The 27,073-nt window shown below is 44.3% G+C and overlaps 1 protein-coding gene across 1 annotated transcript in view; it reads right to left on the bottom strand.

Annotated features, from left to right (window-relative positions):
* Window positions 1-12,900: 12,900 nt before the first annotated feature.
* Window positions 12,901-27,073, bottom strand: part of EFCAB6 (EF-hand calcium binding domain 6) — a 186,794-nt gene continuing 172,621 nt past the window's right edge. The window contains exons 28-31 of the mRNA XM_056517381.1: window positions 21,942-22,116; window positions 18,635-18,819; window positions 16,071-16,220; window positions 12,901-13,688 (exon numbers count right to left, since the gene is read on the bottom strand). Coding sequence (XP_056373356.1) covers window positions 13,566-13,688; window positions 16,071-16,220; window positions 18,635-18,819; window positions 21,942-22,116 — 633 coding nt within the window. The 3' untranslated portion in view covers window positions 12,901-13,565. The remainder of the gene's footprint in view (window positions 13,689-16,070; window positions 16,221-18,634; window positions 18,820-21,941; window positions 22,117-27,073) is intronic.

Raw genomic sequence — 27,073 nt, 5'->3', positions numbered from 1 at the left:
GTTGGGGGTGTGATTCTGGGCTCTGCATTATGTTGGGGGTGTGATTCTGGGGTCTGTATTATGTTGGGGGTGTGATTCTGGGGTCTGTATTATGTTGGGGGGTGATTCTGGGCTCTGTATTATGTTGGGGTGTGTGATTCTGGGGTCTGTATTATGTTGGGGGTGTGATTCTGGGCTCTGTATTATGTTGGGGGTATGATTCTGGGGTCTGTATTATGTTGGGGTGTGATTCTGGGGTCTGTATTATGTTTGGGTGTGTGATTCTGGGCTCTGTATTATGTTAGGGGTATGATTCTGGGGTCTGTATTATGTTGGGGTGTGATTCTGGGGTCTGTATTATGTTTGGGTGTGATTCTGGGGTCTGTATTATCTTGGGGTGTGTGATTCTGGGGTCTGTATTATGTTTGGGGGTGATTCTGGGCTCTGTATTATGTTGGGGGTGTGATTCTGGGCTCTGTATTATGTTGGGGGGGTGATTCTGGGCTCTGTATTATGTTGGGGGTGTGATTCTGGGCTCTGTATTATGTTGGGGGGTGATTCTGGGCTCTGTATTATGTTGGGGGTGTGATTCTGGGGTCTGTATTATGTTTGGGGGTGATTCTGGGCTCTGTATTATGTTGGGGGTGTGATTCTGGGGTCTGTATTATGTTGGGGGTGTGATTCTGGGGTCTGTATTATGTTGGGGGGGGGTGATTCTGGGCTCTGTATTATATTGGGGGGGTGATTCTGGGCTCTGTATTATGTTGGGGGTGTGATTCTGGGCTCTGTATTATGTTGGGGGGGGGGGGGGTGATTCTGGGCTCTGTATTATGTTGGGGGTGTGATTCTGGGGTCTGTATTATGTTGGGGGTGTGATTCTGTGGTCTGTATTATGTTGGGGGGGGTGATTCTGGGATCTGCATTATGTTGGGGGTGTGATTCTGGGCTCTGTATTATGTTGGGGTGTGATTCTGGGCTCTGTATTATGTTGGGGGTGTGATTCTGGGCTCTGTATTATGTTGGGGGTGTGATTCTGGGGTCTATATTATGTTTGGGGGTGATTTGGGGCTCTGTATTATGTTGGGGTGTGATTCTGGGGTCTGTATTATGTTGGGGGTGTGATTCTGGGGTCTGTATTATGTTGGGGGGGTGATTCTGGGGTCTGTATTACGTTGGGGGTGTGATTCTGGGGTCTGTATTATGTTGGGGGTGTGATTCTGGGATCTGTATTATGAAGGGTGGGGTGATTCTTGGATCTGTATTATGAAGGGTGGGGTGATTCTGGGATCTGTATTATGAAGGGTGGGGTGATTCTGGGATCTGTATTATGAAGGGTGGGGTGATACTGGGGCCTGTATAATGCAGGTCTGAATTAAAATGGTTATGCATGCTGAACAAAAACTTTAATGGCTGTTTTGTGCAATCCCGTTCCTCTTTATTCTCCTAACTGTAAGGTCCTTGCAATGAGAACAACATATTGGGAAATTCTATAAAAGCCCCACCTTGTGACAAGCCACACCCCACAGACCTCACCCATAATAAGCCACATCCATATTGCCGACAAGCAAGTGACCTGGAAAAAAAATGTAGGCACAGTACAAATGTGTATTGAAAGTGTTGGCCTTTGCTACAGAAGCATATAGCATAGCTTACCTCCCGAATTCTGAAATCACCAAAAACTATTTGTTTTGTGGGTAATCTTCTGTCCTACTGTGCTCTCTCAATAACTTCCCATGTGAGCAGTTGCGCAGTACTATAATTCCCAGAATGCATTGCTTTTCCTTAGCTCTTCATAACAGCCCACCCACCCTGCCTAATTCCCTACCATAAATCTCCTGACCGTTCCGCACCCAGAATTGTTGCAGAACTTTTCAGTACACAGCAGACTTTTGCTCTGCAGTTGGTAAACCTACAGACCCTGCTGTATTCATTATCTGGCTGCTCCTCTGCCTGTGGCATTATTTAGCACAGGTGAGCATGTTGTAAACACACCTCATTCTTCCCTAAATGTCCCAATAAAGATATATAAGTATATGTGTATACAGCAGGGAGAGGGTGATGTTGGCTGTAGGGTCAGCTGGTTAGAGGTGGTAACATCACTCAAGGTAGGGTCGTCACGCCCCCTACCATAGACATGAATGAAGGGGGCGCAGCATGAAGTCACGAACACAGCTGCCCAAACCCTGAAAATATTGTTGAGAGCGCTAGGTGGCTGCACAGAGATCACAGGCCCAGCAACAGGACCCCCGCGGGGGGGTCTAAGATGTCTAGGGGCAGAGTACCCCTAAATTGTATGGGTCCCTATGCTGCATAATCTATTAAAACCTCTTCAGATGGAGTATCACATAATATGAAAATAATATTGTCATGCTGAAAACCATACAGAGCCTAAAATAACAGCGCCATAGGTGACCTAAAAACAGCCATAAGGTTGCTATGAGTATGAGCCAGACTTTCCATAGGTCCAGGTGGTACCAGCCCTAGGTTTATAGTTACCAACAAGTTAAAAGACAATCTTTGCCTCTATGGCAATAGGGGAATGCCCTCAAAATGTCCAGGAACACCCTTAAAAAGCATTGTTGGACAAGTTTACACAAACCCTTCTCATTTTGCCATCTGGTTTATAAGATTTTTATAGCAATATCAGGACAGTTAGCAAATATGTAGGTTCACAAGCCATTGAGGACTACTGGTGTCCCATTCAGCTTATAAAATTGAAGCTTTATGGGCAAGTTGACGAGTCCCATTGGTCAGGAGGCACTCATACACATTAGATGGTCAGCTGGTCCTGCCAAAGTGGAAAATAAATGGGTACTGTCACCTAAAACTTTTGAACTTTTGACATGTGAAAAGTTTTGATCAGTCAGAGTCCGAGTGTTTGGATTCTGACATATTGCTAGAAAGAGCTAGAAGAGTACTCTAAACGCGTTCTCTCAGGCCTCTGGCCGCACCATGAGCTAAACTTACAATGTAAAAATGGGTTTGTCTCGGTGGGAAGCCGAGTCTGAGTGTTCAGACCCAGACAGATCAAAACTTGTCAAATTGGAATATCAAATTAACTTATACAGTGTTGCAATTGCATTGCCTTTTATATTTGAGCAGATTTGCCACGTAGGACTCATTGCGTGACACCTCCTAAGGCAGTGGTCCCCAACCCCAGTCCTCAAGGCCCACCAACACCCGCCAACATTTCAGTTTTTTTCTGAAATCCTGGACTGTTTGTGGGCCTTTGACGACTGGGTTGGAAACCTCTGTCTTTAGGGCCATATTGTCTGATTATAAGTGTTTGTAACTTCACATATAGGGCATACAATGACCTATATTTACAGGGTGTTTTCCTTTAAAGGAGAACTGCGACATAAATTTTTTAAGTCCCCCTGTGCCTGGCCTGCAAAAAACCTTCCTATGTCCCCCCCCCCGTCGCTGAGATATCGGCGTCCCATTCCTCCTATGCTGCTGGCTTCTGGCTTTATAGGCTCGAAACGTCACAGTACAGGCAGCGTATTGCCAGCCACTACGATGTCCCACCTTGGCCGGTCATGTAAGGACCCCAGGCCCCGTCTTCTTCCTGCTGCCCGGACTCCTTACATGACAGTGCCCTCAGCCTATCACCGGCCGAGGCGGGACATCGCTGCAGCCGGCAATACGCTGCCTGCACTGTGATGTTTTGAGCCTAAGAAGCCAGAAGCCTTTAAGAGCAACACAGAAAGGGTTAACATAACGACTCGGTAATAGAATATCATCTACGCGTTAAGAGTGGACGGAATGGGCGCTCCCTGACGTGAAGCCAGTAAACGTTTGTCATTGAGAATTTCCTGAGTGCCCATGAATCTTGCACCTTCCTTGTACATTGTGATGGACGATCGCCTTCTGTTTGGAACGAAACCCAGCAAGAGATATTTTACGGCGCGCGTGGACGGCGCTTAATATCAGATTTGTGTTTTCACGGGCAGAACCAGACAGAATATGAAATGTTCATTTAATTATGGCTTCAGATTCTCTCCATGAAGCTGATCGATATGCAGCTCACGTGAAGATGAAGACGTTGGGGATGAAATGTATTTGTGTATAGAAAGCGAAGACAATCGCGGCGAGGACGCCAGGAATGAATGAGGGATGAGTAAGAAGGATGTCCTTCTCACTTGTTTGTTACAATCAGACGCGCGGAACAGATGCTTGATGATAAAGTACATCTGAAATGGATGTTTTTGTTAGGCTGAGTGCTAAGTGGATTGCTAAAATAACTGTTGATTAGGTTTATCAGACGGCGAAGCTTTTCGGGGAGGAGGAGAAGAGGTGCACGGGAATGCAAAAACACACAAAGCTGTAAAAATCACTCTGCAGTCCGAAAAAATAAGTGGTATATACGTTACGCTTCAATCACTACACTGAATCGTAGACGGGAATGTAGCTGTAAAAGGAACTCGCACCTGCCTGATCTTTAATGGGTCTGTCTCATGGGGACGAGTTCTGTCCATAAGCCCTATTAATATTGATATCACAGAGGGGGATCTCATGGTTGTGACCTCAATCTTTGAGCTATAGCGGAGAACCATCCTTGTATTACATGGACATCCATTCATATTAATATTCAGGCAATATTGGTACTACATGGACAGCCATTCTTCTGAATACTTGTACCATCCTAGTATTACATGGACAGCTATTCAGCTAAATATTTTAGCTATCCTTATATTACATGAACACCATGCACCTGAACACTTGAACCATCCTTATATTACACGGATAGCCATTCATATGACTACTCGAGCTATCCTTGTATTACAGTACATGGACAGATATTCATCGGAAAACTTGAGCACAGGAGGGCAACCCATATTTGTTTTCTTCTAGCTAAAATAAAAACAAATCATACACACTGCTCAAAAAAATAAAGGGAGCACTAAGATAACACATCCTAGATCTGAATGAATGAACTAATCGTATGAAATACTTTCGTCTTTACATAGTTGAATGCGCTGACAACAAAATCACACAAAAATTATCAATGGAAATCAATATCCACCCATGGAGGTCTGGATATGGAGTCACACTCAAAATCACAGTGGAAAACCACATTACAGGCTGATCCAACTTTATGTAATGTCCTTAATACAAGTCACAATGAGGCTCAGTAGTGTGTGTGGCCTCCACGTGCCCGTATGACCTCCATACAACACCTGGGCATGATCCTGATGAGGTGGAGGATGGTCTCCTGAGGGATGTCCTCCCAGACCTGGAATAAAGCATCCGCCAACTCCTGGACAGTCTGTGGTGGATGGAGCGAGACGTCCCAGATGTGCTCAATCGGATTCAGGTCTGGGGAACGGGCGGACAGTCCATAGCATCAATGCCTTCCTCTTGCAGGAACTGCTGACACTCCAGCCTCATAAGGTCTAGCATTATCTTGCATTAGGAGGAACCCAGGGCCAACCGCACCAGCATATGGTCTCACAAGGGGTCTGAGGATCTCATCTTGGTACCTAATGGCAGTCAGGCTACCTCTGGCAAGCACATGAAGGGCCGTGCGGCCCCCCAAAGAAATGCCACTCCACACCATTACTGACCCACAGCCAAACCGGTCATGCTGGAGGATGTTGCAGGCAGCAGAACATTCTCCACGGCATCTCCAGACTCACATGTGCGTCACATGTGAGTCACATGTGTTCAGTTTGGACCTGCTTTCATCTTGATATTCTCTGGCAAATGCCAAACGTCCTGCACGGTGTTGGGCTGTAAGAACAACCCCCACCTGTGGACGTCAGGCCCTCATACCACCCTCATGGAGTCTGTTTCTGACCGTTTGAGTGGACACATGCACATTTGTGGATTGCTGGAGGTCATTTTGCAGGGCTCTGGCAGTGCTCCTCCTTGCACAAAGGCAGAGGTAGCGGTCCTGCTGCTGGGTTGTTGCCCTCCTACGGCCTCCTCCACGTCTCCTGATGTACTGGCCTGTCTCCTGGTAGCGCCTCCATGCTCTGGACACTACTCTGACAGACACAGCAAACCTTCTTGCCACAGCTCGCATTGATGTGCCATCCTGAATGAGCTGCACTACCTGAGCCACTTGCGTGGGTTGTAGACTCCGTCTCATGCTACCACTAGAGTGAAAGCACCGCCAGCATTCAAAAGTGACCAAAACATCAGCCAGGAAGCATAGGAACTGAGAAGTGGTCTGTGGTCACCACCTGCAGAACCACTCCTTTATTGGGGGTGTCTTGCTCATTGCCTATAATTTCCTCCTGCTGTCTGTTCCATTTGCACAACAGCATGTGAAATTGATTGTCAATCAGTGTTGCTTCCTGAGTGGACAGTGTGATTTCACAGAAGTGTCAGTGACTTGGAATTGCATTGTGTTAAGTGTTCCCTTTATTTATTTTTTGAGAAGTGTATATAGGACTTCTGGTACCTTACCCCACAAGCTCCGCTCTGCATCTCCTGGTGAATGCGTCAGTCTGGCTGGCAGGCCACACCCTCCCCGCATGCCATGCCCCATCTTGCAAAGACACGCCTACCCTTTAAGCCACACCCCTTTTATTTTCAGCTTACAATATTTTCACCACAACTCAGCCCCACCTTAGGACGGGATATGAGGATTAGATATTAGGACAGGATATGGGGACGGGATATAAGGATGAGATATGAGGTGGGGATATGAAGTTGGAAAATGAGGATGGGATATGGGGCCAGGATGTGGGGTAGGGATATGGTTACGGGAAATGGGGATGAGATATCGGGATGAGATATGTGGAAGGGATATGGGGAAAGGATATGAGGTCTTAATGTGAGGTTGAATATGGGGACGGGATACAAGGACAGGATAAAAGGACGGGATATGTGGAAAGGATATGAGGTCGGGATATGAGGACAGGATATGAGGACGGATATAGGGACAGGACATGAGGTTGGGATATTAGGACGGGATATGAGGTCGGGGTATGAGGACGGGATATGAGGTCAGGATATGATGAGGGGATTTGGGGTTGGGATTATGAGGAGGGGATATGGGGTCAGGATTTGAGGATGGGATATGAAAACAAAAGCTTCCTCCTTTGTTGCTTTTCTTCCCCCCAAGGATTACGTAGGAAAAAATGGGGCATCGCCGGGTACTCAGCTAGTGTATATGTATATATATATATATATATATATATAGACATTTTCCTGTTGCTATATATATATATATATATATATGAATGAAGAATACACATATATGTGTGGGACACATATATATAGAACACAATGTGGCCTGCAGTATTGAGGTCCAACATATAAAGGGGGTACCAGGGTAACATCTGCAGGGCGCTGGAATACTTTTCTTAAAGGGGTATTCCAGGAATTTTTTTTATTTGACTATGCTACAGGGGCTGTAAAGATAGTGTAGTTCATAATATAGTGTCTGTACCTGTGTATGACAGTTTTCTCACAATTCTTATGTGATTACTGCCCCAATATTTATTTTTATCAGCATACAAAATTACTGTTGTCTCTGATTTTTCCCAGGTTTCAATGCGGCCAAGACTTGACTCACTAGTCAACTGATGACAGGGAGCCTGTCTGCTTCAATGGGTGGAGCGATCGCTTGGTGGGAGAGGGATCAATCTGCAACCAATGCAACAGCTTTAGGCACCCTGATTGAAAACCACAGGTCTTTTGTTTCAATGGGTGGTGTGGCTGATGTGTGGGAGGGAGGAAAATGGAATTGAGGGATTTGTAGGTAAAAAAAGAAAAGTCAAACAGGAAATACAAGTTCACAAAAAGCTAGCGTTATGGTTATCTCATGACATAGCCATTTAGCCCCAAGACAAGTGCAGATCCTTACTAAGCATGTCCATTACTATCTGCCAGGTACATACTAAAATCACCTTATGGTGGAGAACCTCTTTAAACTTGCATGGTTTCTTTCACGTCTTCCATTTTTAATCCATAATCTAAAGGGTCATTGAATTCCCGGTAAAACTGTTCCCAGTGTTTGTCATAATCAGAGAAAGAACGAGTTTGGATCGGTCTTGGTACACGGCTGACCCCAAAAATCCATATGGTTCTCCAGCTTTAAAGGGGTATTCCGGACAAAAACATTTTATCCCCTATCCAAAGGATAGGGGATAAGATGCCTGATCGCAGGGGGCCCGCTGCTGAGACCCCCCGCGATCTCCCTGCAGCACCCGCATTCTATGTGGGTGCTGAATCTCCAGTTTTGGAAACCTCCGGGTTTCCGGGACTGGGGACGTGACGTCACACCACGCCACGTCCCTTCCATTCATGTCTATGGGAGGGAGCGTGACGGGGATAAAATGTTTTTGCCCGGAATACCCCTTTAAGTTCTCAGTTCTTCAGTGGATTCTGCTTGGAGATAGTGCACAATCAAGTGGACCTAGTGCTGACTGATCCAGGCGGAGCCTGCTGTGCACGGAATATCTGGCCGGAATTTCATCAGGTGAATGGTCCCTAAGGCCCACTCGGAAATTCCTGTGCAGCAGCCTCCCATTGTTTTCAGTGGGATTCTGCCGCACTATGCACACAGCTGAACTTCCATGACAGAAGATTTAGCTGTAGAACTTCATTCTTTTGGTGGAGTCTGAAATTTGAAAAGGTTAACTCTTTCAGCGGAATTCACTCGGATATGCATTGACGTCAGTGGTGAAAGTGTATGTCTGAGCGTTCCTAGCGCTGACTGGTTTAGGATGTTCTGTATTGTGAATAGGCCTTAACTCTGCTTTGACATTTATACAAAAAAAGCTCCTCTAAAAACATGTAAAAGGCTCAAAGTCTGAGCTTATGCCACAACCTGAAGCGGTATGCGACCATTTGCTTTCCACCATTATTCCTCCATCTGGTCCTCTGCTTTTACTATAGCCAGTGGTTCCTGATTCAGTGTTCTTACTATGGTCCGGTTTGTATTCTTCTATTATCTGTATGATTTGTTATACCTTATGGGTTACTGTGACATGCACTGTACTTCATTTACATTTTCTGACATATTTTCACTATGTGAACTTTTGGGCCAGTGCCAATTGTACCTTGTATTGTTTTTTGGACTCATGTTTATAGGAGAGGTCCATAGCTCCTTCAGGGTGTGGAGTGAGCTCAGACTCGGAGCCTTTTTTGTATTGAATATCTAGGTGTGCACCATATACTTATAGTTAGTATGGTTGAAAAAAGACACGTCCATCAAGTTCAACCAAGGAATTGAAGGGAAGGGGTATGCTTGGATGACGGGGAAGGGATGTGATCCTATATTTCTGCATAACCATTAATGTTATATTGTTCTAGGAATGTATCTAACCCTGTTTTGAAGCTTTCAACTGTTTTTGCTGTGACCAGTTCCTGAGGTAGACTGTTCCATAAATTCACAGTTCTTATGGTAAAGAAGGCATATCACCCCTTGAGACTAAATGTTTTCTTCTCCAGATGGAGGGAGTGCCCCCTTGTCCTTGTACAGTTTGCATGTAACACTAGGGCACATGAGGTTGAGCTCCCTATCAAGACTTTTAGCCTCAAACACAATTTTTTTTAATGAACATTTTACTCTAGGATAAACTTTGATGGAAGGCGCTCTTAATAATAATAATGTGCCCGATGTGTCAGGTGTCTAACTTAAGCATACCTGCCATATTGCAGAAAACAAATAATGCTTCTATGTTACTCACTAGGTCATGCAGATGATTTCCATGTCTTTATGTGTCGAGCTTCTGTATTTGGCTCAAAAATCTCTCTGTTCTGCTGCTCACTCATTCTGACATCTACTGCTCCGGAAGGGGTATATCCGAGGCAAGCACTGAGCCCACTCTCACTCACCATGTATTCACTTCCTCCCTAAGTCTGCAGTGCTGTACTGGGTCTCTTCATCCAATCACTACAGGCTGCTCTGTAACCCCCTCCTCTCTGTTTTCATGCTGTGGTCTGATAGGACAGGAGTGAGCACAGGGGAGTGCCAGTCCCACCCTCACTTCCTGGAAATTGTCCAAGCCTGTGCTTCAGCTGGGACAAAGACTATGCTGGAGCCAGACAGGATAATGTTCTAGATAGTATTGGTACCCCTAGTGGTCTTTTTTATAAGCTATAATTTTTATAAAAAGGAGATACATTTTTTTATTAAGTATATTAGAAAGGTTAATGTTTTGCCAACATATACATCATAAAAAGTTTTCAATTCCGACAGAGCCTGTAATGTCTGTTTTTCTGTATTTTGCATTTTTCTGCTTTGAGTCCCATTCAGACATTGGGGGAGATTTATCAAAACCTGTCAGGAAAAGTTGGTGAGTTGCCCATTGCAACCAATCACATCACTTATTTCATTTTTCAGAGGCCTTTTCAAAAAGGAAAGCAGCGATCTGATTGGTTGCTATGGGCAACTCAGCAACTTTCCTCTGGACTGGTTTTGATAAATCTCCCCATTATGTTTATGTCTGAACAGTTTCTGTGTTTATTCTCCCTGGTTTGGGAAGAGTTAACCTTCCAGCCCTTCAGCATTGGGAGTGTATAGAAGGCATCTTCAGGTGCTGCTCTGGGCTGGTAATTTCACCTGTTACTCTCATCATGTTTGCTTCTTGCACCTTAGTCTATGTCTGTTAAAATACATGTCCTGAGTTTTGGCCATGGCTCCATTTCCTAGTTATTTAATATATTATATTTCAGCTTGCCTTGTTTTAGTACAATTGTCAGGTTTTAGTATTCTTGTATTTTTCGTTCTGCTTTGTGTTGCCTAGTCCATGTTCACACTGTGAGAGTGTCAGTCCTGTTTTGACCCTTGTTTGATCCTGGATCTCCTAGAATGGAATCCTGTTCTGAGCCTTGTACTAATCTGTCTGTCTAGGAGTGATCTAGGAATAAGGAAAACAGGCGCTCCATAGAGTAGTAACGTAAGCGATCCAATGGTGAGGTAATTATATGAACGAAAGGCTCACCCTGGATGGTTGTGCAACTTCATACACAACAATGATGTAGGCGTAGAAATGGGTGAAGTCGTCTGCTGCCCTCCAGTAAATATCAGGCAAAGGAATAAAAAGCTTCAGAGGGAACCCGGCTCAACGGCGCTGAACGACCACAACAGGTGAAGGATTAAAAGGATTTATTTGTCCAGAATGCAACGCGTTTCGCTGCGCATGCGCAGCGAAACGCATTGCATTCTGGACAAATAAATCCTTTTAATCCTTCACCTGTTGTGGTCGTTCAGCGCCGTCGAGCCGGGTTCCCTCTGAAGCCTTTTATTCCTTTGTCTAGGAGTGAGTTAGTATATTGTCTGTACCCATGTTTGCTTGTATTTAGGATTTTTGTTTCCTCCTAGGTTAGTATCCGTTTCACACTATGGAGTGTGCCTGCTAGCTAGGAGCCTATTTGGCTTTAGTATTGTTGTCCCTCCATGTTTGGTGTGGGGTGTCTAGTGTGTCTCTTGTTCAGAGTCCAGTGTGAACAATGCTCTTGATTTCCTAACCTGTTTAGTGTTCTGACATTCAGTTAACCTGTTCATCCCCTGCCTTTCCTGGTTTTGTCTGCTGTATACTTATCCATATCTAGTCTTGTTCATATTTTCATATCTGCCATTTATCTTGATTCCGGTTCTTGAACTGTTTGTTAGTATGCTATATCCTTCCTGGTATATCTGGTATATCCCCTGCATCTCCTGGTTTTGTCTGCTGTATACTTATCCATATCTAGTCTTGTTTATATTTTCATATCTGCCATTTATCTTGATTCCGGTTCTTGAACTGTTGGTTAGTATGCTATATCCTTCCTGGTATAACTGTTTGTAGCTTTGTAGTATTCCCGTTATGTTGCTAATTTGTTCCCCGACATGTACAGTTTGTTTTGTTTGGCCCAAGCACTTTATTGCTCTATAGGGTCCATGCTCATGGTTGTCGATCCGTCGTTTAGGGTGGATGGGCAATAGGAAGGGACAGCTGTTGTAGGGACAGTAGAGGGCTCACTAACTCCCTGTTCCCTGCCCCACTCTATCACGATAGTGCCTATCTAAGGATTATATTGTGCTAATTACTAACTTATTTTTTTATCTTTAGCTTATTCCCCATCAAGCCAACCCCCCCCCCCCCCCCAAAAAAAAATATAAAAAAATGCTTGGTTAAAAATGACTCATGACCAAGCTAACACAGTGCATAAATACATATACATATGGTTTATATTTTGTCTACAAATGGAATGTGTTAATTCTCTAACATGCTGTGGTTAATCTGTTACCTGCAGAAGAGAACAATATGTAATTTTCTTTGAATTGGACTGAGAAAGTGAATGTTTTCGTACAACCCACCAAGTGGATATGTGGGGATTATACACTGGGAATGGTTAAAGAATAAAAATGTTTTCAGACTTCGCTTTAAAGGATGAGCTTGAGAAATTCCTTGGATTGCGGGAATTGCCGATACCTGTATTAAGCCAAGTTAAAGATAATGCTACAAGCCATATGATAATTTCTTGCTTCGATGACTTCAATTTCAAGTCTATTATTTCCTCTCATGCATGTAAATAAATTTTTCTGATTCCAGACAAATATGAAGCCGCCTTACAGTGTGATGCACGGCTTATTTGGATCCTATTATATTGTAATGAAACATTGTTCGGGGAAAAATATGCTCCATTATTATAAGGCAGATTTGTAGGGACAAAGGTATGTCGCAGATTAATTTCACAAAAGCAAATAATATCCATTGTTAGTCCTTGTCTATAGAAAATAGGATAAAGCAGGGATTTTATGGCAGCAAAATTAATAATAATTTTGATATATATTTTTTTCAATTTAAAAATAATAAAATAAAAAAATATTTTAATTTTAAACTAAACAATTTTTTTTCAATTCCAAATTTATTCACTCAAAATATATCATCTATATTTGGTAACTTTTAGGTGACATATTACAATTATAAATACCATTTGCAAAGGATGTAAGTACCATAAAAAAATATTTATTTCAAGCCAACATGTTTAAAAAAAAATAATAATAATGCTGATTCAATTAACAGATATTAATTAAGTTTATTTATAATTTTTTATATAGTTGAAGCTTAGTAGAAAAAAAATCACAGACTTCACTTCACTTTTATTTGTTTGTTTAAAATGTAAAACTTTTTGGGGTTTTTAAAAATGATATTTTTTTCAGCCATTTATGGCTGTAAAAAAATGGCTAATTTTACTATGTGTGAACATGCCATTTTTGTTGAAATTTTAACATGCGTTTTCCTGTTTGGTTGGTGATCTCCCCTAAATATAAGTTTACCATAAAAAAAAGAAAAAGAAAAGAATATTCAAAATGCTACAAAAATGCACAAAATCAGCCTTTAAGTTTTTTTTTTAAATAAATAAAAAACATAAAAATTTGCTTTTATTTTATGGTGTCTGAACATGGGCTTAAGCTTCATAAATCAAAAAAAATTTCCCAAAATTTAATTGAATTTAGGTCGTTCGTATGCTGCGCTTGTTTTCCATTACGGCGCTGTTTGTCAGGCCGCGCTTTACGAGCTGTGGACGACGTTAACATAACTCTGGTGACTTGTAAATTGATTTATCCCGATTCTCGTCAAAGCAGAAAATCAACTCACACGTTTCAAGGAAATGTCCGTGTCGTGTCGTGTATGTAATTATTTTAGGAATTCACTCAAGAAGTCATTGTAAGATATTTTCGATTTGAGATTTTTGTCAAAGTAACCAAGAATGTGGAAGAATTCATCCTCGGAAAGGTTAACGCCAAATTTCCGTAGGACCTGTGGGAGGAGATGGATGGTAATTACGGTAATGACACTTTTCAAAGGGGTACTCCGCCTCCATACATCTTATCCCTATCCAAAGGTTTAGGGGATAAGATGTCTTATCATGGGGGTACCACCACTGGAAACCCCCACGATCTCTCCTGCAGCAACACCTGTCATCTGGTGCACGGAGTGAGCTTCGCTCTGTGCCTGATGACTGGCGATGCAGGGGCTGGAGGATCGTGAGGTCACGGCCCCGCCCCCTCAATAATGCAAGTCTATGGGAGGGGCGTGATGTCGTGAGAGATCGCGGGGGTTCCCAGCGGCAAGACCCCGTGATCAGGCATCTTATCCACTATACTTTGGATCGAAAATTCTGCTGCTGAAAATCTGCTACCGACAGCCCACAGAGAGCCTCCTCCATTCAAACTCACAGGGAAACATGATGCGAGTTTGTTAACAAAACCGCCTGTGTGAACGCACCCTAATACAGTATCTATATACAGTATGGTACAGTATAGAATTCCAGTAGTTACTAGTGATCGACCGATTATCGGTTTGGCCGATATTCACGATTTTGGACATTATTGGTATCGACAATTACCTTGCCGATAATCCCATACCGCACACCCCACCACTGCACCGCGCCGCGCCGCACCACCCACCGCACCGCCCCAGCCAGAGACCGCTGTCGCCGCTGCCCCATTGCCTCCCCCGTCCCCAGTTTTATAATTACATGTTCTCGGGGCCCGGGGTTCGCGCTACTTCTGGCTCCTGCGGTGTATTGTGTTACGCTGTGCAATGACGAGTGATGTCCTCAATGCGACGTCACCATCAGTGCGCACAGTGACAGCTCAGGAGGACGCCGCGGGAGCCAGAATTAGGGCGGACCCCGGGAACAGGTAATTATAAAACCGGGAATGGGGGAGGCAATGGGGCATCGGCGGCGGCGGTCTCTGGCCGGGGCAGTGGGGGGTGCGGCGCGGTGATAGTATTCAGGAGGACCCCAGGACAGGCAGGGGAAGAGAAGCGGGTGACGGCCTATGGCACCGCAAAAGTCACTGCAGTTCATTGATTTAAAGTGCCCGCTTTAAATCAATGATCTGCAGCGGTGTCGCTGGGGGGGGGGGAAACGACAAATAGCCGATAATTTATTCCGGAATATCGGTATAAGTTATCGGCTATCAGCCCTAACCTCCACAGATTATTGGTATTGACCCTAAAAAATCCATATCGGTCGATCCCTAGTAGTGACATCATGTTCTGTAGTTCAGTAGATTATTCTATTAGTGCTATAGTGTAATACAGTAGTAATATTGTATATTACATGATCATTATGTATGATACAGCATCATACACTATAGTAGAAATATAGAATAGTATAGTATAATATTCTGAGATTAAAATGATATAATACAATAAAGTATTCTAGTTGTAATATACCTAATATAGCACAGTAGAAATATAGTATAGTATAATACTCTATTAGTACTACAGTACATTACAGCATAGAAAAGCACTTAAAGGGGAACTCTGGTGGAAAACTGTTTTTTAAACTAACTGGTGCCAGAAAGTTAAACAGATTTGTAAATGACTTCTATTAAAAAAATCTTTATCCTTCCAGTACTTATTAGCAGCTGTATGCTACAGAGGAAATTCTTTGCTTTTTTAATTTCTTTTTTGTCTTGTCCACAGTGCTCTCTGCTGACACCCCTGTCTGTGTCAGGAACTGTCCAGAGCAACATAGGTTTGCTATGGGGATTCTCTCCTGCTCTGGACAGTTCCTGATACGGGCATCAGGTGTCAGCAAAGAGCACTGTGGACAAGACAAAAAAGAAATTCAAAAAGAAAAGAATTTCCTCTGTAACATACAGCTGCTAAAAAGTACTGGAAGGATAAATATTTTTTAATAGAAGTAATTTACAAATCTGTTTAACTTTCTAGCACCAGTTGATTTAAAAAAAATAAAAAATGTTTTCCACCGGAGTACCCCTTTAAGTAGAACCAAAGTACAGTTTAGTAACACAGTAATGTCATTGATAGTCAAGTTCAGCCTTCAAAGGTATCAGGGGTTCAGGTGCCGTACACTTTTTTTGGGTAACTACTATAGGTACCTTAGCAACCATGAGCACACAGTAAATCTGCCTTTACACTCCTTATTTCTGTGGGATTTAAAGTGACAAAAAAAAAAAAATCCTTTCTCTATCCCCCCAAAATAAAATAATAAATAAAAAATGTAAACTAATCCTTTAGCCATCTGTCTGATAAACTTCGGAACAGTTCCCAAAATGTGCATGAAGAAAACATTATAGTGAACCTGGATTAGAGGAAACCCATACTTCGTCCAAACGTTGCGCTTTTTCCAAAAAAACACCCTAATAAACATTTCCATATTACCTGTTTAAAGTCCTGGACGCTAATATACCCGGTCCTCGTCTCATCATAAGACTGAAAGGTTCTTCTCATTGGTCTCCAGTTGTCCAGGATTTTTGGCTGGATTCTAAGCATGGCATCTAGGAAATAGGGTCCGTATAATCCGGTGCTCATCTAAAGTCCAACAACACACGAGAGGTTTTAGGAGGTTTGGATGTTAATTGTAAGATTAAGACAGATTCAAAGCTTAAAGGGGTACTTCGTCCCTAGACATCTTAAAATATGTAGTGGGCCCTAATCCCAGATAACCCTTTTAAATGGGTACTCCACCATAGACATCTCATACCCTATCCTTCGAATAGGGCATGAGATGTCTAGGGGCGGAGTACCCATTTAAAAGGGTTATCAGGGATTAGGGCCCATTATATATTTTCCGAGTGGAATTCCACTCAGGGATTTCAGTGCAGCAGCCTCCCAGTGCAGCAGCCTCCCAGTCGAGAGAGAGAGAGAGAGAGAGAGAGAAGAGAGAGAGAGAGAGAGAAAAGAGAGAGAAAAGAGAGAGAAAAGAAACAGAGAGAGGGAAAGAGAGAGAGAGAGAGAGAGAAAAGAGAGAGAAAAGAGACAGAGAGAAAAGAGAGATAGAGAGGAGAGAAAGAGAGAGAGAAGAGAGACAGAATAGAGAGAGAGAGAGAGAGAGAGAGAGAGAAAGGAAAAAGAAGAGAGAGAGCGAGAAGAGATAGAGAGGAAAGAGGAGAGAAGAAAGAGAGAGAGAAAGAAAGAGAGAAGAGAGATATAGAGGAGAGAGAAGAGGAATAGAAATAGAGGAGAGAGAAGAGAAAGAGAGGAGAGAGAAGAGAGGGAAGAGAGAGAAGAAAGAAAGAGAGAGAGAGAGAAAGAGAGAGAAGAAAAGGAGAGAAAAGAGAGAGAAGAATGAAGAGAGAAGAGAGAGACAGAAGAGAGAGAGAAGAAGAGAGAAAGAAGAAGAGAGAGAGAAGAGAGGAGAGAAAGGAGAAAAGAGAGAGAGAGAAAAAAGAGAGGAGCGGAGAGATAAGAAAGAAGAGAGAGAGAGAAAAGAGAGAGGAGATAAGAGAGAAGAGAGAGAAAAGAGATAAGAAAGAATAGAGAAGAGAGAGAGAAAAGAGAGAAAAGAGAGATAAGAAAGAAGAGAGAGAAAGAGAGAGCGTTCCTCCAGTGGTTCATGGGCCCGCTCTTCTTTGGCCTGTGGCTTTATACAATCACTGCTCCTGACCATTCTCCAACTAGGATCTGGATGGGCCAAGGCAGCAATTGTCCCTTAGGACCCTGGAGATTGTAAGTACAGTCGAGGCATCCTTGGGTGTTGGGCTCCTAACACAACACAATAAAGTGAGCGGGGTCCTAACCAGACCTGTAAGTTACCCCCGATACATCTTGCTGTCCTGACCATGAAGCCCTCTGATGTTCCTTTCTTGCGTATCAAGCATGATGACTACTTTTAATCATGCATCTTCAGTTCAACGTATATCCTATTCACAGGGGTTGTAACGCGCTCCATTCTATTGGAGTGCCAAAGAGACCCAAGTGCTGAACCCGGGCATCTCCGGCACTCCCATAGAAATGAATGGAGCGCGTTTTTGTTTTTCCTTTTTGCAAATAACCAAGGGGAACTGTTTAAAAATATGTTCAGTCTTGACTCCAATGGGACAGATCTTCTACTGCGAATGTGCCAGAATTTTGGCATCATTTGCACCAGTAACCCCCCATCCCCTCACCCCCTCGACCGCCCACCCCCCCTCCCGCCAAAAAAAAAACCTGTTCTTTGTGCCTACATGCGTATCACATTAATGACGGATTTTAGAGTATGTTCACAAGAGCCCATGTAAGCTGCAGACAGTGCATTGAGCGTCCCCCGAGGCTCCTATTGACCTCAGTGGGAACTTCAGCGCAGTTCAGTATGTCACTTCTTTTCGGCGCGTTTCTCCGCTCCCATTGAAGATGGTTTGGGACAGTAGCACAGTGCTATTTCGGACCCGGAAATCCAAATCAACACGTTAAATGCCAGTGTAAATGCACCCTTAGATACTTTTTCACTGCATCCAATGAAAGCGGGCAGACTTCTGGTGCTAGTTTAGTTGCTCTAAACTTAGACTAGACCACTGTTTTCCAACTAGGGTGCCTCCAGCTGTTGCAAAACTACGACTCCCAGCATGCCCGGACAGCCTTCGGCTGTCCGGGCATGCTGGGAGTCGTTGTTTTGCAACAGCTGGAGGAACCTTGGTTGGGAAACTTTGCACTAGACAGTCTAAAAATGCACCAGTTTGAGCCTCTGTGATAAATCTGGTGCATTCTTAGACTGTCTAGTCTGAATTTTCACTGTCTGGCAATCAGACAGCTTAAGTCGATGTGCGCCAATGAGTTGCAGACAGATCATCTCCTGCATAAACCCTTAGAACGTGATGATTTAGAGATCAGCCCATGCGTGATTGAACCTGACAGATCTGACAATGAGGGGACTGACAGATTGGTTCTCTAGTAAATGGTAGGGGGAATCTAATTGTCTTGCCTGAGAAGTTGCGTAAGGAGCAAGACGCACTCTATCCATTACATACCGGTATGCGCGGCTTCTGCACTTTCATCCTCTGCAGGAGGGCGTTTTTTTGAGGTGTTACTCCGAGCGTAACGTTTCGCAGGAAATCCGAATAAGAGATCTTTCCATTGTTTCCTAAATCGCATTTCTGTGTTAACTTCTCAAGTTCCTCCTCCAAGATGTCCGGAATAAACTGCCGGAGAACAGCTAGAAAAAACATTGGTGTAAAAATATGGTATATGATTAATTACATCTTACGGAATAAGGGAGCGGGGGGGGGGGGGGGTCAGCTTTTCTTAAACCCATCTAATGTAGCAGACTGCTCCTCTGTTGGCACGTCTTCATGTGTTGGCAGCAATCACCAGGTGTGCTGGGGGACCGTCTGGCAGTCATCGCTGTTCATTGATTTAAAGTGGCCCCAACGCAGGGGGGTGGGGGTTGGCATGGGTTTTGGGGGTTGGGGGGGGGGGGGAGGTCTTAGGGATTATGTGGCACAGGGGTGATAACGGGAAACATTAAATGGTACAGTGGGGATCGGGGGGGGATTATGTGGCACAGGGGGTGATTAAGGGAGGGGGATTGAAATAACAAAGGGGAAGATCAAGGAGAGTAATAATGTGGCATTGTGGGATAAAATGGTAGGGGGGGATAAAAGATGAGAAAGAAGTGGTAAAAGGTTTTTTTTCAAAGGGGGGGAGAATAAAGTGGCATCGGGGGGGTTCAATTTGGGGATGAAATGGCTCAAGGGGGAAATGAAATAGCACAGGGGGTGATGAAAGGGGGTTGAAATAGCACAGATAAGCGATAAATTGGCACAGAAGGTAATGAAGGGGGAATGAAAAGACACAGGGGGTGATGAATGGGAGGATGAAATGACAAGGGGGTGATAAATGGGCACAGAAGATGATGAAATGGCACAGGGGGTGATAGAGGGGGTGAAATGGCACAGGGGGTAATGAAATGGCACAGGGGGGGGTGGAGGGGTGAAATGGCACAGGGGGTGATGGAGGGGGTGAAATGGCACAGGGGGTGATGGAGGGGGTGAAATGGCACAGGGGGTGATGGAGGGGGTGAAATGGCACAGGGGGTGATGGAGGGGGTGAAATGGCACAGGAAAGTGATGAAATTGCACACGGGGTGATGGGGGGGTGAAATGACACGGGATGATGAAGGGGGGATGAAATGTCACAGGGGGTGATGGGGGGGGTGAAATGGCACAGGAGGGTGATGAAATTGAACAGGGGGTGATGGTGAAATGGCACAGGGGGGGATGAAATGTCACAGGGGGTGATGGGGGGGGTGAAATGGCACAGGAGGGTGATGTGGGGGGGTGAAATGGCACAGGGGGTGATGGGGGGGTGGTGGTGGTGAAATGACACAGGGGGTGATGAAGGGGGATGAAATGGCACAGGAGGGTGATGGGGGTGTGAAATGGCACAGGGGGTGATGGGGGGGTGTGTGAAATGGCACAGGGGGTGATGGGGGGGTGAAATGGCACAGGGGGTGATGGGGGTGAAATGGCACAGGGGTGATGGGGGGGTGAAATGGCACAGGAGGGGGATTGGAGGGGGTGGAATGGCACAGGGGGTGATGAAGGGAGAAATGGAATGACACAGGGGTTGATGAAGGGGGGATGAAATGTCACAGGGGGTGATGGGGGGGGGGTTGAAATGGAGGGGGATGAAGGAGGAAGGAATGAAATAGCACACGGGCTGAAGGGGGGAATAAAATTGCACAGGGGGTAGCAGCCACATTTCTAATGCTGATACTGGTACCACGTTGTGCGTCGTAGGATGGTACGTGCAACGTGAGATGTGCAAATGGCTGTACGGCGAGGGGTGTGTCACCAAATTATGTGCTAAAATGGCTAAAAAAGTGTGTCACCAACATGAAAAGTTTGGAAACTTCTGTTCTAGGACATCCCATTCTAAATCCATGTACTATATTATGGAGTCCTGACCAATCTTTACAGTAGACACAATGCCATCAGGCGGGTATTGTTCTCCTGGCATTCCCCATATACCACTCCGTCCGCCTCTTGGCATGTGTCAAATTTATTAAGAGACATGTGCACAACTCAATCCAAAATCTTCTTTCTTAGAATAAGATAAGCCAGTCTTAGGCTGGGTTCACACTACGTTTTGTCCCATACGGGAGCGCATACGGCAGGAGGGAGCTAAAACCTCGCGCTCCCGTATGTGACCGTATGCGCTCCCGTATGTCATTCACTTCAATGAGCCGACCGGAGTGAAACGTTCGGTCCGGTCGGCTCATTTTTGCGCCGTATGCGCTTTTACAACCGGACCTAAAACCGTGGTCAACCACGGTTTTAGGTCCGGTTGTAAAAGCGCATACGGCGCAAAAATGAGCCGACCGGACCGAACGTTTCACTCCGGTCGGCTCATTGAAGTGAATGGCATACGGGAGCGCATACGGTTACATACGGGAGCGCGAGGTTTTAGCTCCCTCCTGCCGTATGCGCTCCCGTATGGGACAAAACGTAGTGTGAACCCACCCTTAGGCTGGGTTCACATCACGTTTTTGCCATACTGTTTTCAATCCGTTTTTCTAAAGAAAACCGTATGGCAAAAAACGGATGGAACAGTATGGAAAAAAGTAAACCGTATGCGTTTTTAAACAGTATACTGTTTTTAAAAGTGCATACAGTTCCATCAGTTTTTATTTTTTTTAAAACCATACATTTTTGAAAATGTTGTCCATTTTTAATGGGAGGGGTCTTGGGTGGGGACTTTAGGATTCAAATGTGCATGTGCGAAGTAAACTCGTATACGTTTTTCCCGTATGGAACCGTATACATGTGCGTTTCCCATTGATGTCCATGTTAAAAAAAATGTAAGCGGTTGTAGTACGGTTTTTAAACCGGAGACAAAATCGTGGTCAACCACAGTTTTGACTCCGGTTTAAAACTGTAAAAAAAAACATACTGCAACCGCTTACGTTTTTTTTTTTTTTTAACATGGACGTCAATGGGAAACGCACATGTATACGGTTCCATACAGGAAAGACGTATACGTTTTTACTTTGCACATGCGCATTTGAATCCTAAAGTCCCCACCCAAGACCCCTCCCATTAAAAATGGACACAATTTTCAAAAACGTATGTTTTTTTTTTTCTATAAAAACAGACAGAACTGTATGCACTTATAAAAACTGTATACTGTTTAAAAACGCATACGGTTTACTTTTTCCCATACTGTTCCATCCGTTTTTCCCATACGGTTTTTGATAGAAAACGTATGCGGGAACCGTAGTTGAAAAACGTAGTGTGAACCCAGCCTAAGTAACTATGGACGTTCTATATACTCTACCTGAGAAGTCCGCAGGTGTCACATGACCCTCCTTTTCCTGGTCTTTTTCTCTAAACGCTCTATGGACGTCCTGCCAGCATTGGGAGATTTTACTTTTCAGCTTGTTCTCCACTTGCTCGCAGTTGATCATTGGCACGGAGCGCGGTGCTGCTGTATGCGGCCTCTGAGCAGGCGTCTGGAAGAAGAAAGTGTGGTAGAGGGTGTGAGATGCAGGGCAGATGTTGTTACCCTAGGGGCAGATGGCATTATCACCTTGTATTCGTGATGCCAGGGTGTGGTTTATCCTCAATACCACCTGAAGGTATACCGCTGGATCCTGGGCTAGGCACGGGGGGCAAATAATGACTCAAACGCCAAATTACGGACACCGGTAGCTTTACTGAGTGACAGATGGAACAGTCTATACAGTTCAGCCAGGGACCACGGAGGTGACCAGTGACTTCAGAGAACTTAAGGGCTTGCTGGGACTTGAAGTAAATTTGGACAATTTTAGTGCAGGCCACTCTGAATTGACAATAGATGACTGTGACTTGACTTGACTTGAGACTGACAATGCTGTGGTTGTATTTTACTTGTAGAATTGTGGCTGCTGGACGGACTTGAGGCCTTCTATGGACTCCACACACACTCTAAGACTGGACAGAACTGGACCTCAGCAGAAAGAGAGAGAAGAGACTCCTCCCCGGGCTTTTATAGGGGGAGACTCTGGTGGGGTCCCATAGGTCACCCTTAAGTCACATGGTCACCGATACCTCCTGGGTTACACTCATATGACAACTGGCGATCACATTATATCCTCTCTTAAAGTGATAACACTTTCTATATGCATTATACAGTATAACACATGGCAAACAATATATACATAAGGGGACAGGTATAAAGGGGCCCAGGGGACACTGTAAGGAGGCTGCCTGACAGGACAGCAAGGGTACGGGGGGGCACAACTCCTGTACTGGGCCACCACAAAAGGGTTAAGGAAATAAATAAAATCCCTGTGTAGTGCTGAAGGTTTCTTTGTTATAGCGCAACACTGTGTCTCTACTCAACACGGTCATAAAACTGTGATATCTAATAGATGCGCTTAGTCCCTAGTCATTTTTATTATGTCGCTTCTGATGCTGGTCACAGACTGATGCAACAAACTCATACCCTACAACAGTGTCTCCCAACCAGGGTGCCTCCAGCTGTTGCAAAATTACAAATCTCAGCATGCCCGGACAGCCAAAGGCTGTCCAGGCATGCTGATAGTTGTAGTTTTGCAACAGCTGGAGGCACCCTGGTTGGGAAACACCAGTGTTGAGTATGTAAATATAACCCTACATTCGTTCTTTCATATTGGGCTTTAGTTTTTGTCAGAATTAGGCTGACCATATGGCCCATTTTGAAAGGGACAGTCTTTTTATTTTTTTTATTTTGAGACTGTCCCGTCTTTTTACTAAACATGTAAATTTTGTAAAAAAAATGTTAAGCAAAACAGGATTTCATTTTCATTTATGCGGCTCTAGTGCTGCCGAAGTCACTGGTCACTAAATGGCCTTGGCCCCTGCTGCCTGATCTTAAAGTACTGTAGCTACTGGCTCCACAGCTTCTTTAGGTGAGTGAGCAGTGGCTGCTGGTACTTGTGACAAGTGATGCCCCTGGAGAGCACAAGCCTGAACCCTGGACCTTGGCATGGACCCTGGAGCGGCACAGGACAGTAAACTATCGGCCTTGTCAGTTTCTATGCCTCACTGCTCCTATGGTCCAGGGGACCTACTGCTATGGCCCAGCTGAGCTATAGCCCTGAGGGCATTATGTCTGTGGTGGCCTCCTAACTACAACTATATAAGCAGCATAGAGGAGAAGGGGGCTATAACTATATATGGGGGCAGTATAGGGGCCTACAAATATATATGGGGCAGTATGGGGGTCTACAACTATATAAGGGGGCATTATAGGGGCCCTCAACTATATATGAGACTGTATGAGGCCCTTCAGCTATATAGGGGGAGTATAGGGGCCCTCAACTATACATGAGGCGGTATGAGGGCCTTCAACTATATATAGGGGTAGTATAGGGGCCTTCAACTATATATAGGGGCAGTATAGGGGCCTTCAACTATATATAGGGTCAGTATAGGTGCCTTTAACTATATATAGGGGCAGTATAGGGGCCTTCAACTATATATAGGGGCAGTATAGGGGCCTTGAACTATATATAGGGGTAGTATAGGGGCATAAAACTATAAATAGGGGCAGTATAGGGCCCTTGAACTATATATATATATGGCAGTATGAGGGCCTTGAACTATATATATATGGCAGTATGAGGGCCTTCAACTATATATAGGGGCAGTATAGGGGCCTACAACTATATATGGACACAGTATGGGTGCCTTCAACTATATATGGAAACAGTATGGGGGCCTACAACTATATATGGAAACAGTATGGGGGCCTACAACTATATATAGGGGCAGTATAGGGGCCTACAACTATATATGGAAACAGTATGGGGGCCTTCAACTATATATGGAAACAGTATGGGGGCCTTCAACTATATATGGAAACAGTATGGGGGCCTACAACTATATATGGAAACAAGATGGGGGCCTACAACTATATATGGAAACAGTTTGGGGACCTACAACTATATATGGAAACAGTATGGGGGTCTACAACTATATATAGGGGCAGTATAGGGGCCTACAACTATATATGGAAACAGCATGGGGGCCTACAACTATATATGGGGGCAGTAATAGGGGCCTACAACTATATATAGGGGCAGTATAGGGGCCCTCAAATATATATGGGGCAGTATGGGGGTCTACAACTATATAAGGGGGCATTATAGGGGCCCTCAACTATATATGAGACTGTATGAGGCCCTTCAACTATATAGGGGGAGTATAGGGGCCCTCAACTATACATGAGGCGGTATGAGGGCCTTCAACTATATATAGGGGCAGTATAGGGGCCTTCAACTATATATAGGGGCAGTATAGGGGCCTTGAACTATATATAGGGGTAGTATATGGGCATAAAACTATATATAGGGGCAGTATAGGGGCCTTGAACTATATATATATGGCAGAATGAGGGCCTTCAACTATATATAGGGGCAGTATAGGGGCCTACAACTATATATGGAAACAGTATGGGGGCCTTCAACTATATATGGAAACAGTATGGGGGTCTACAACTAGATATGGAAACAGTATGGGGGCCTTGAACTATATATAGGGGCCTACAACTATATATGGAAACAGTATGGGGGCCTACAACTATATATGGGAGCAGTATGGGGGCCTACAACTATATATGGAAACAGTATGGGGGCCTTCAACTATATATGGAAACAGTATGGGGGTCTACAACTATATATGGAAACAGTATGGGGGCCTTGAACTATATATAGGGGCCTACAACTATATATGGAAACAGTATGGGGGCCCACAACTATATATGGAAACAGTATGGGAACCTACAACTATATATGGAAACAGTATGGGGGCCCTCAACTATATATGGAAACAGTATGGGGGCCTACAACTATATATGGAAACAGTATGGGGGCCTTGAACTATATATAGGGGCAGTATAGGGGCCTACAACTATATATGGAAACAGTATGGGGGCCTACAACTATATATGGGGCAGTAATAGGGGCCTACAACTATATATGGAAACAGTATGAGGGCCTACAACTATATATGGGGGCAGTATGGTGGCCTACAACTATATATGGGGCAGTATGGGGACCTACAACTATATATGGGGGCAGTATGGTGGCCTACAACTATATATGGGGCAGTATCGGGACCTACAACTATATATGGAAACAGTATGGGGCCTACAACTATATATGGGGGCAGTAATAGGGGCCTACAACTATATATGGAAACAGTATGAGGGCCTACAACTATATATGGGGGCAGTATGGTGGCCTACAACTATATATGGGGCAGTATGGGGACCTACAACTATATATGGGGGCAGTATGGTGGCCTACAACTATATATGGGGGCAGTATGGTGGCCTACAACTATATATGGGGCAGTATAGGGGCCTACAACTATATATGGGGACAGTATGGTGGTCTACAACTATATATGGGGCAGTATGGGGACCTACAACTATATATGGGGGCAGTAATATGGGCCTACAACTATATATGGGGGCAGTATGGGGGCCTACAACTATATATGGGGCAGTATAGGGGCCTACAACTATATATGGGGACAGTATGGTGGTCTACAACTATATATGGGGCAGTATGGGGACCTACAACTATATATGGGGCAGTATAGGGGCTACAACTATATATGGGGACAGTATGGTGGTCTACAACTATATATGGGGCAGTATGGGGGCCTACAACTATATATGGGGCAGTATAGGGGCCTACAACTATATATGGGGACAGTATGGTGGTCTACAACTATATATGGGGCAGTATGGGGGCCTACAACTATATATGGGGACAGTATGGTGGTCTACAACTATATATGGGGCAGTATGGGGACCTACAACTATATATGGAAACAGTATGGGGGCCTACAACTATATATGGGGGCAGTAATAGGGGCCTACAACAATATATGGAAACAGTATGGGGGCCTACAACTAAATATGGAAACAGTATGGGAACCTACAACTATATATGGAAACAGTATGGGAACCTACAACTATATATGGAAACAGTTTGGGAACCTACAACTATATATGGAAACAGTATGGGGGCCTTCAACTATATATGGAAACAGTATGGGAACCTACAACTATATATGGGGCAGTATGGGGACCTACAACTATATATGGAAACAGTATGGGGGCCTACAACTATATATGGGGGCAGTAATAGGGGCCTACAACAATATATGGAAACAGTATGGGGGCCTACAACTAAATATGGAAACAGTATGGGAACCTACAACTATATATGGAAACAGTATGGGAACCTACAACTATATATGGAAACAGTATGGGAACCTACAACTATATATGGAAACAGTATGGGGGCCTTCAACTATATATGGAAACAGTATGGGAACCTACAACTATATATGGAAACAGTATGGGAACCTACAACTATATATGGAAACAGTATGGGGGCCTGTTTTCAATGTGGATTGTGTAATGCTTCATTT

Source organism: Hyla sarda, chromosome 4, assembly GCF_029499605.1.
Source record: "Hyla sarda isolate aHylSar1 chromosome 4, aHylSar1.hap1, whole genome shotgun sequence".
In the NCBI taxonomy this organism is placed as follows: Eukaryota; Metazoa; Chordata; class Amphibia; order Anura; family Hylidae; genus Hyla; species Hyla sarda.
The sequence above is the reverse complement of the archived record's forward strand: the minus strand, read 5'-3'. Positions and strand labels throughout refer to the sequence as shown.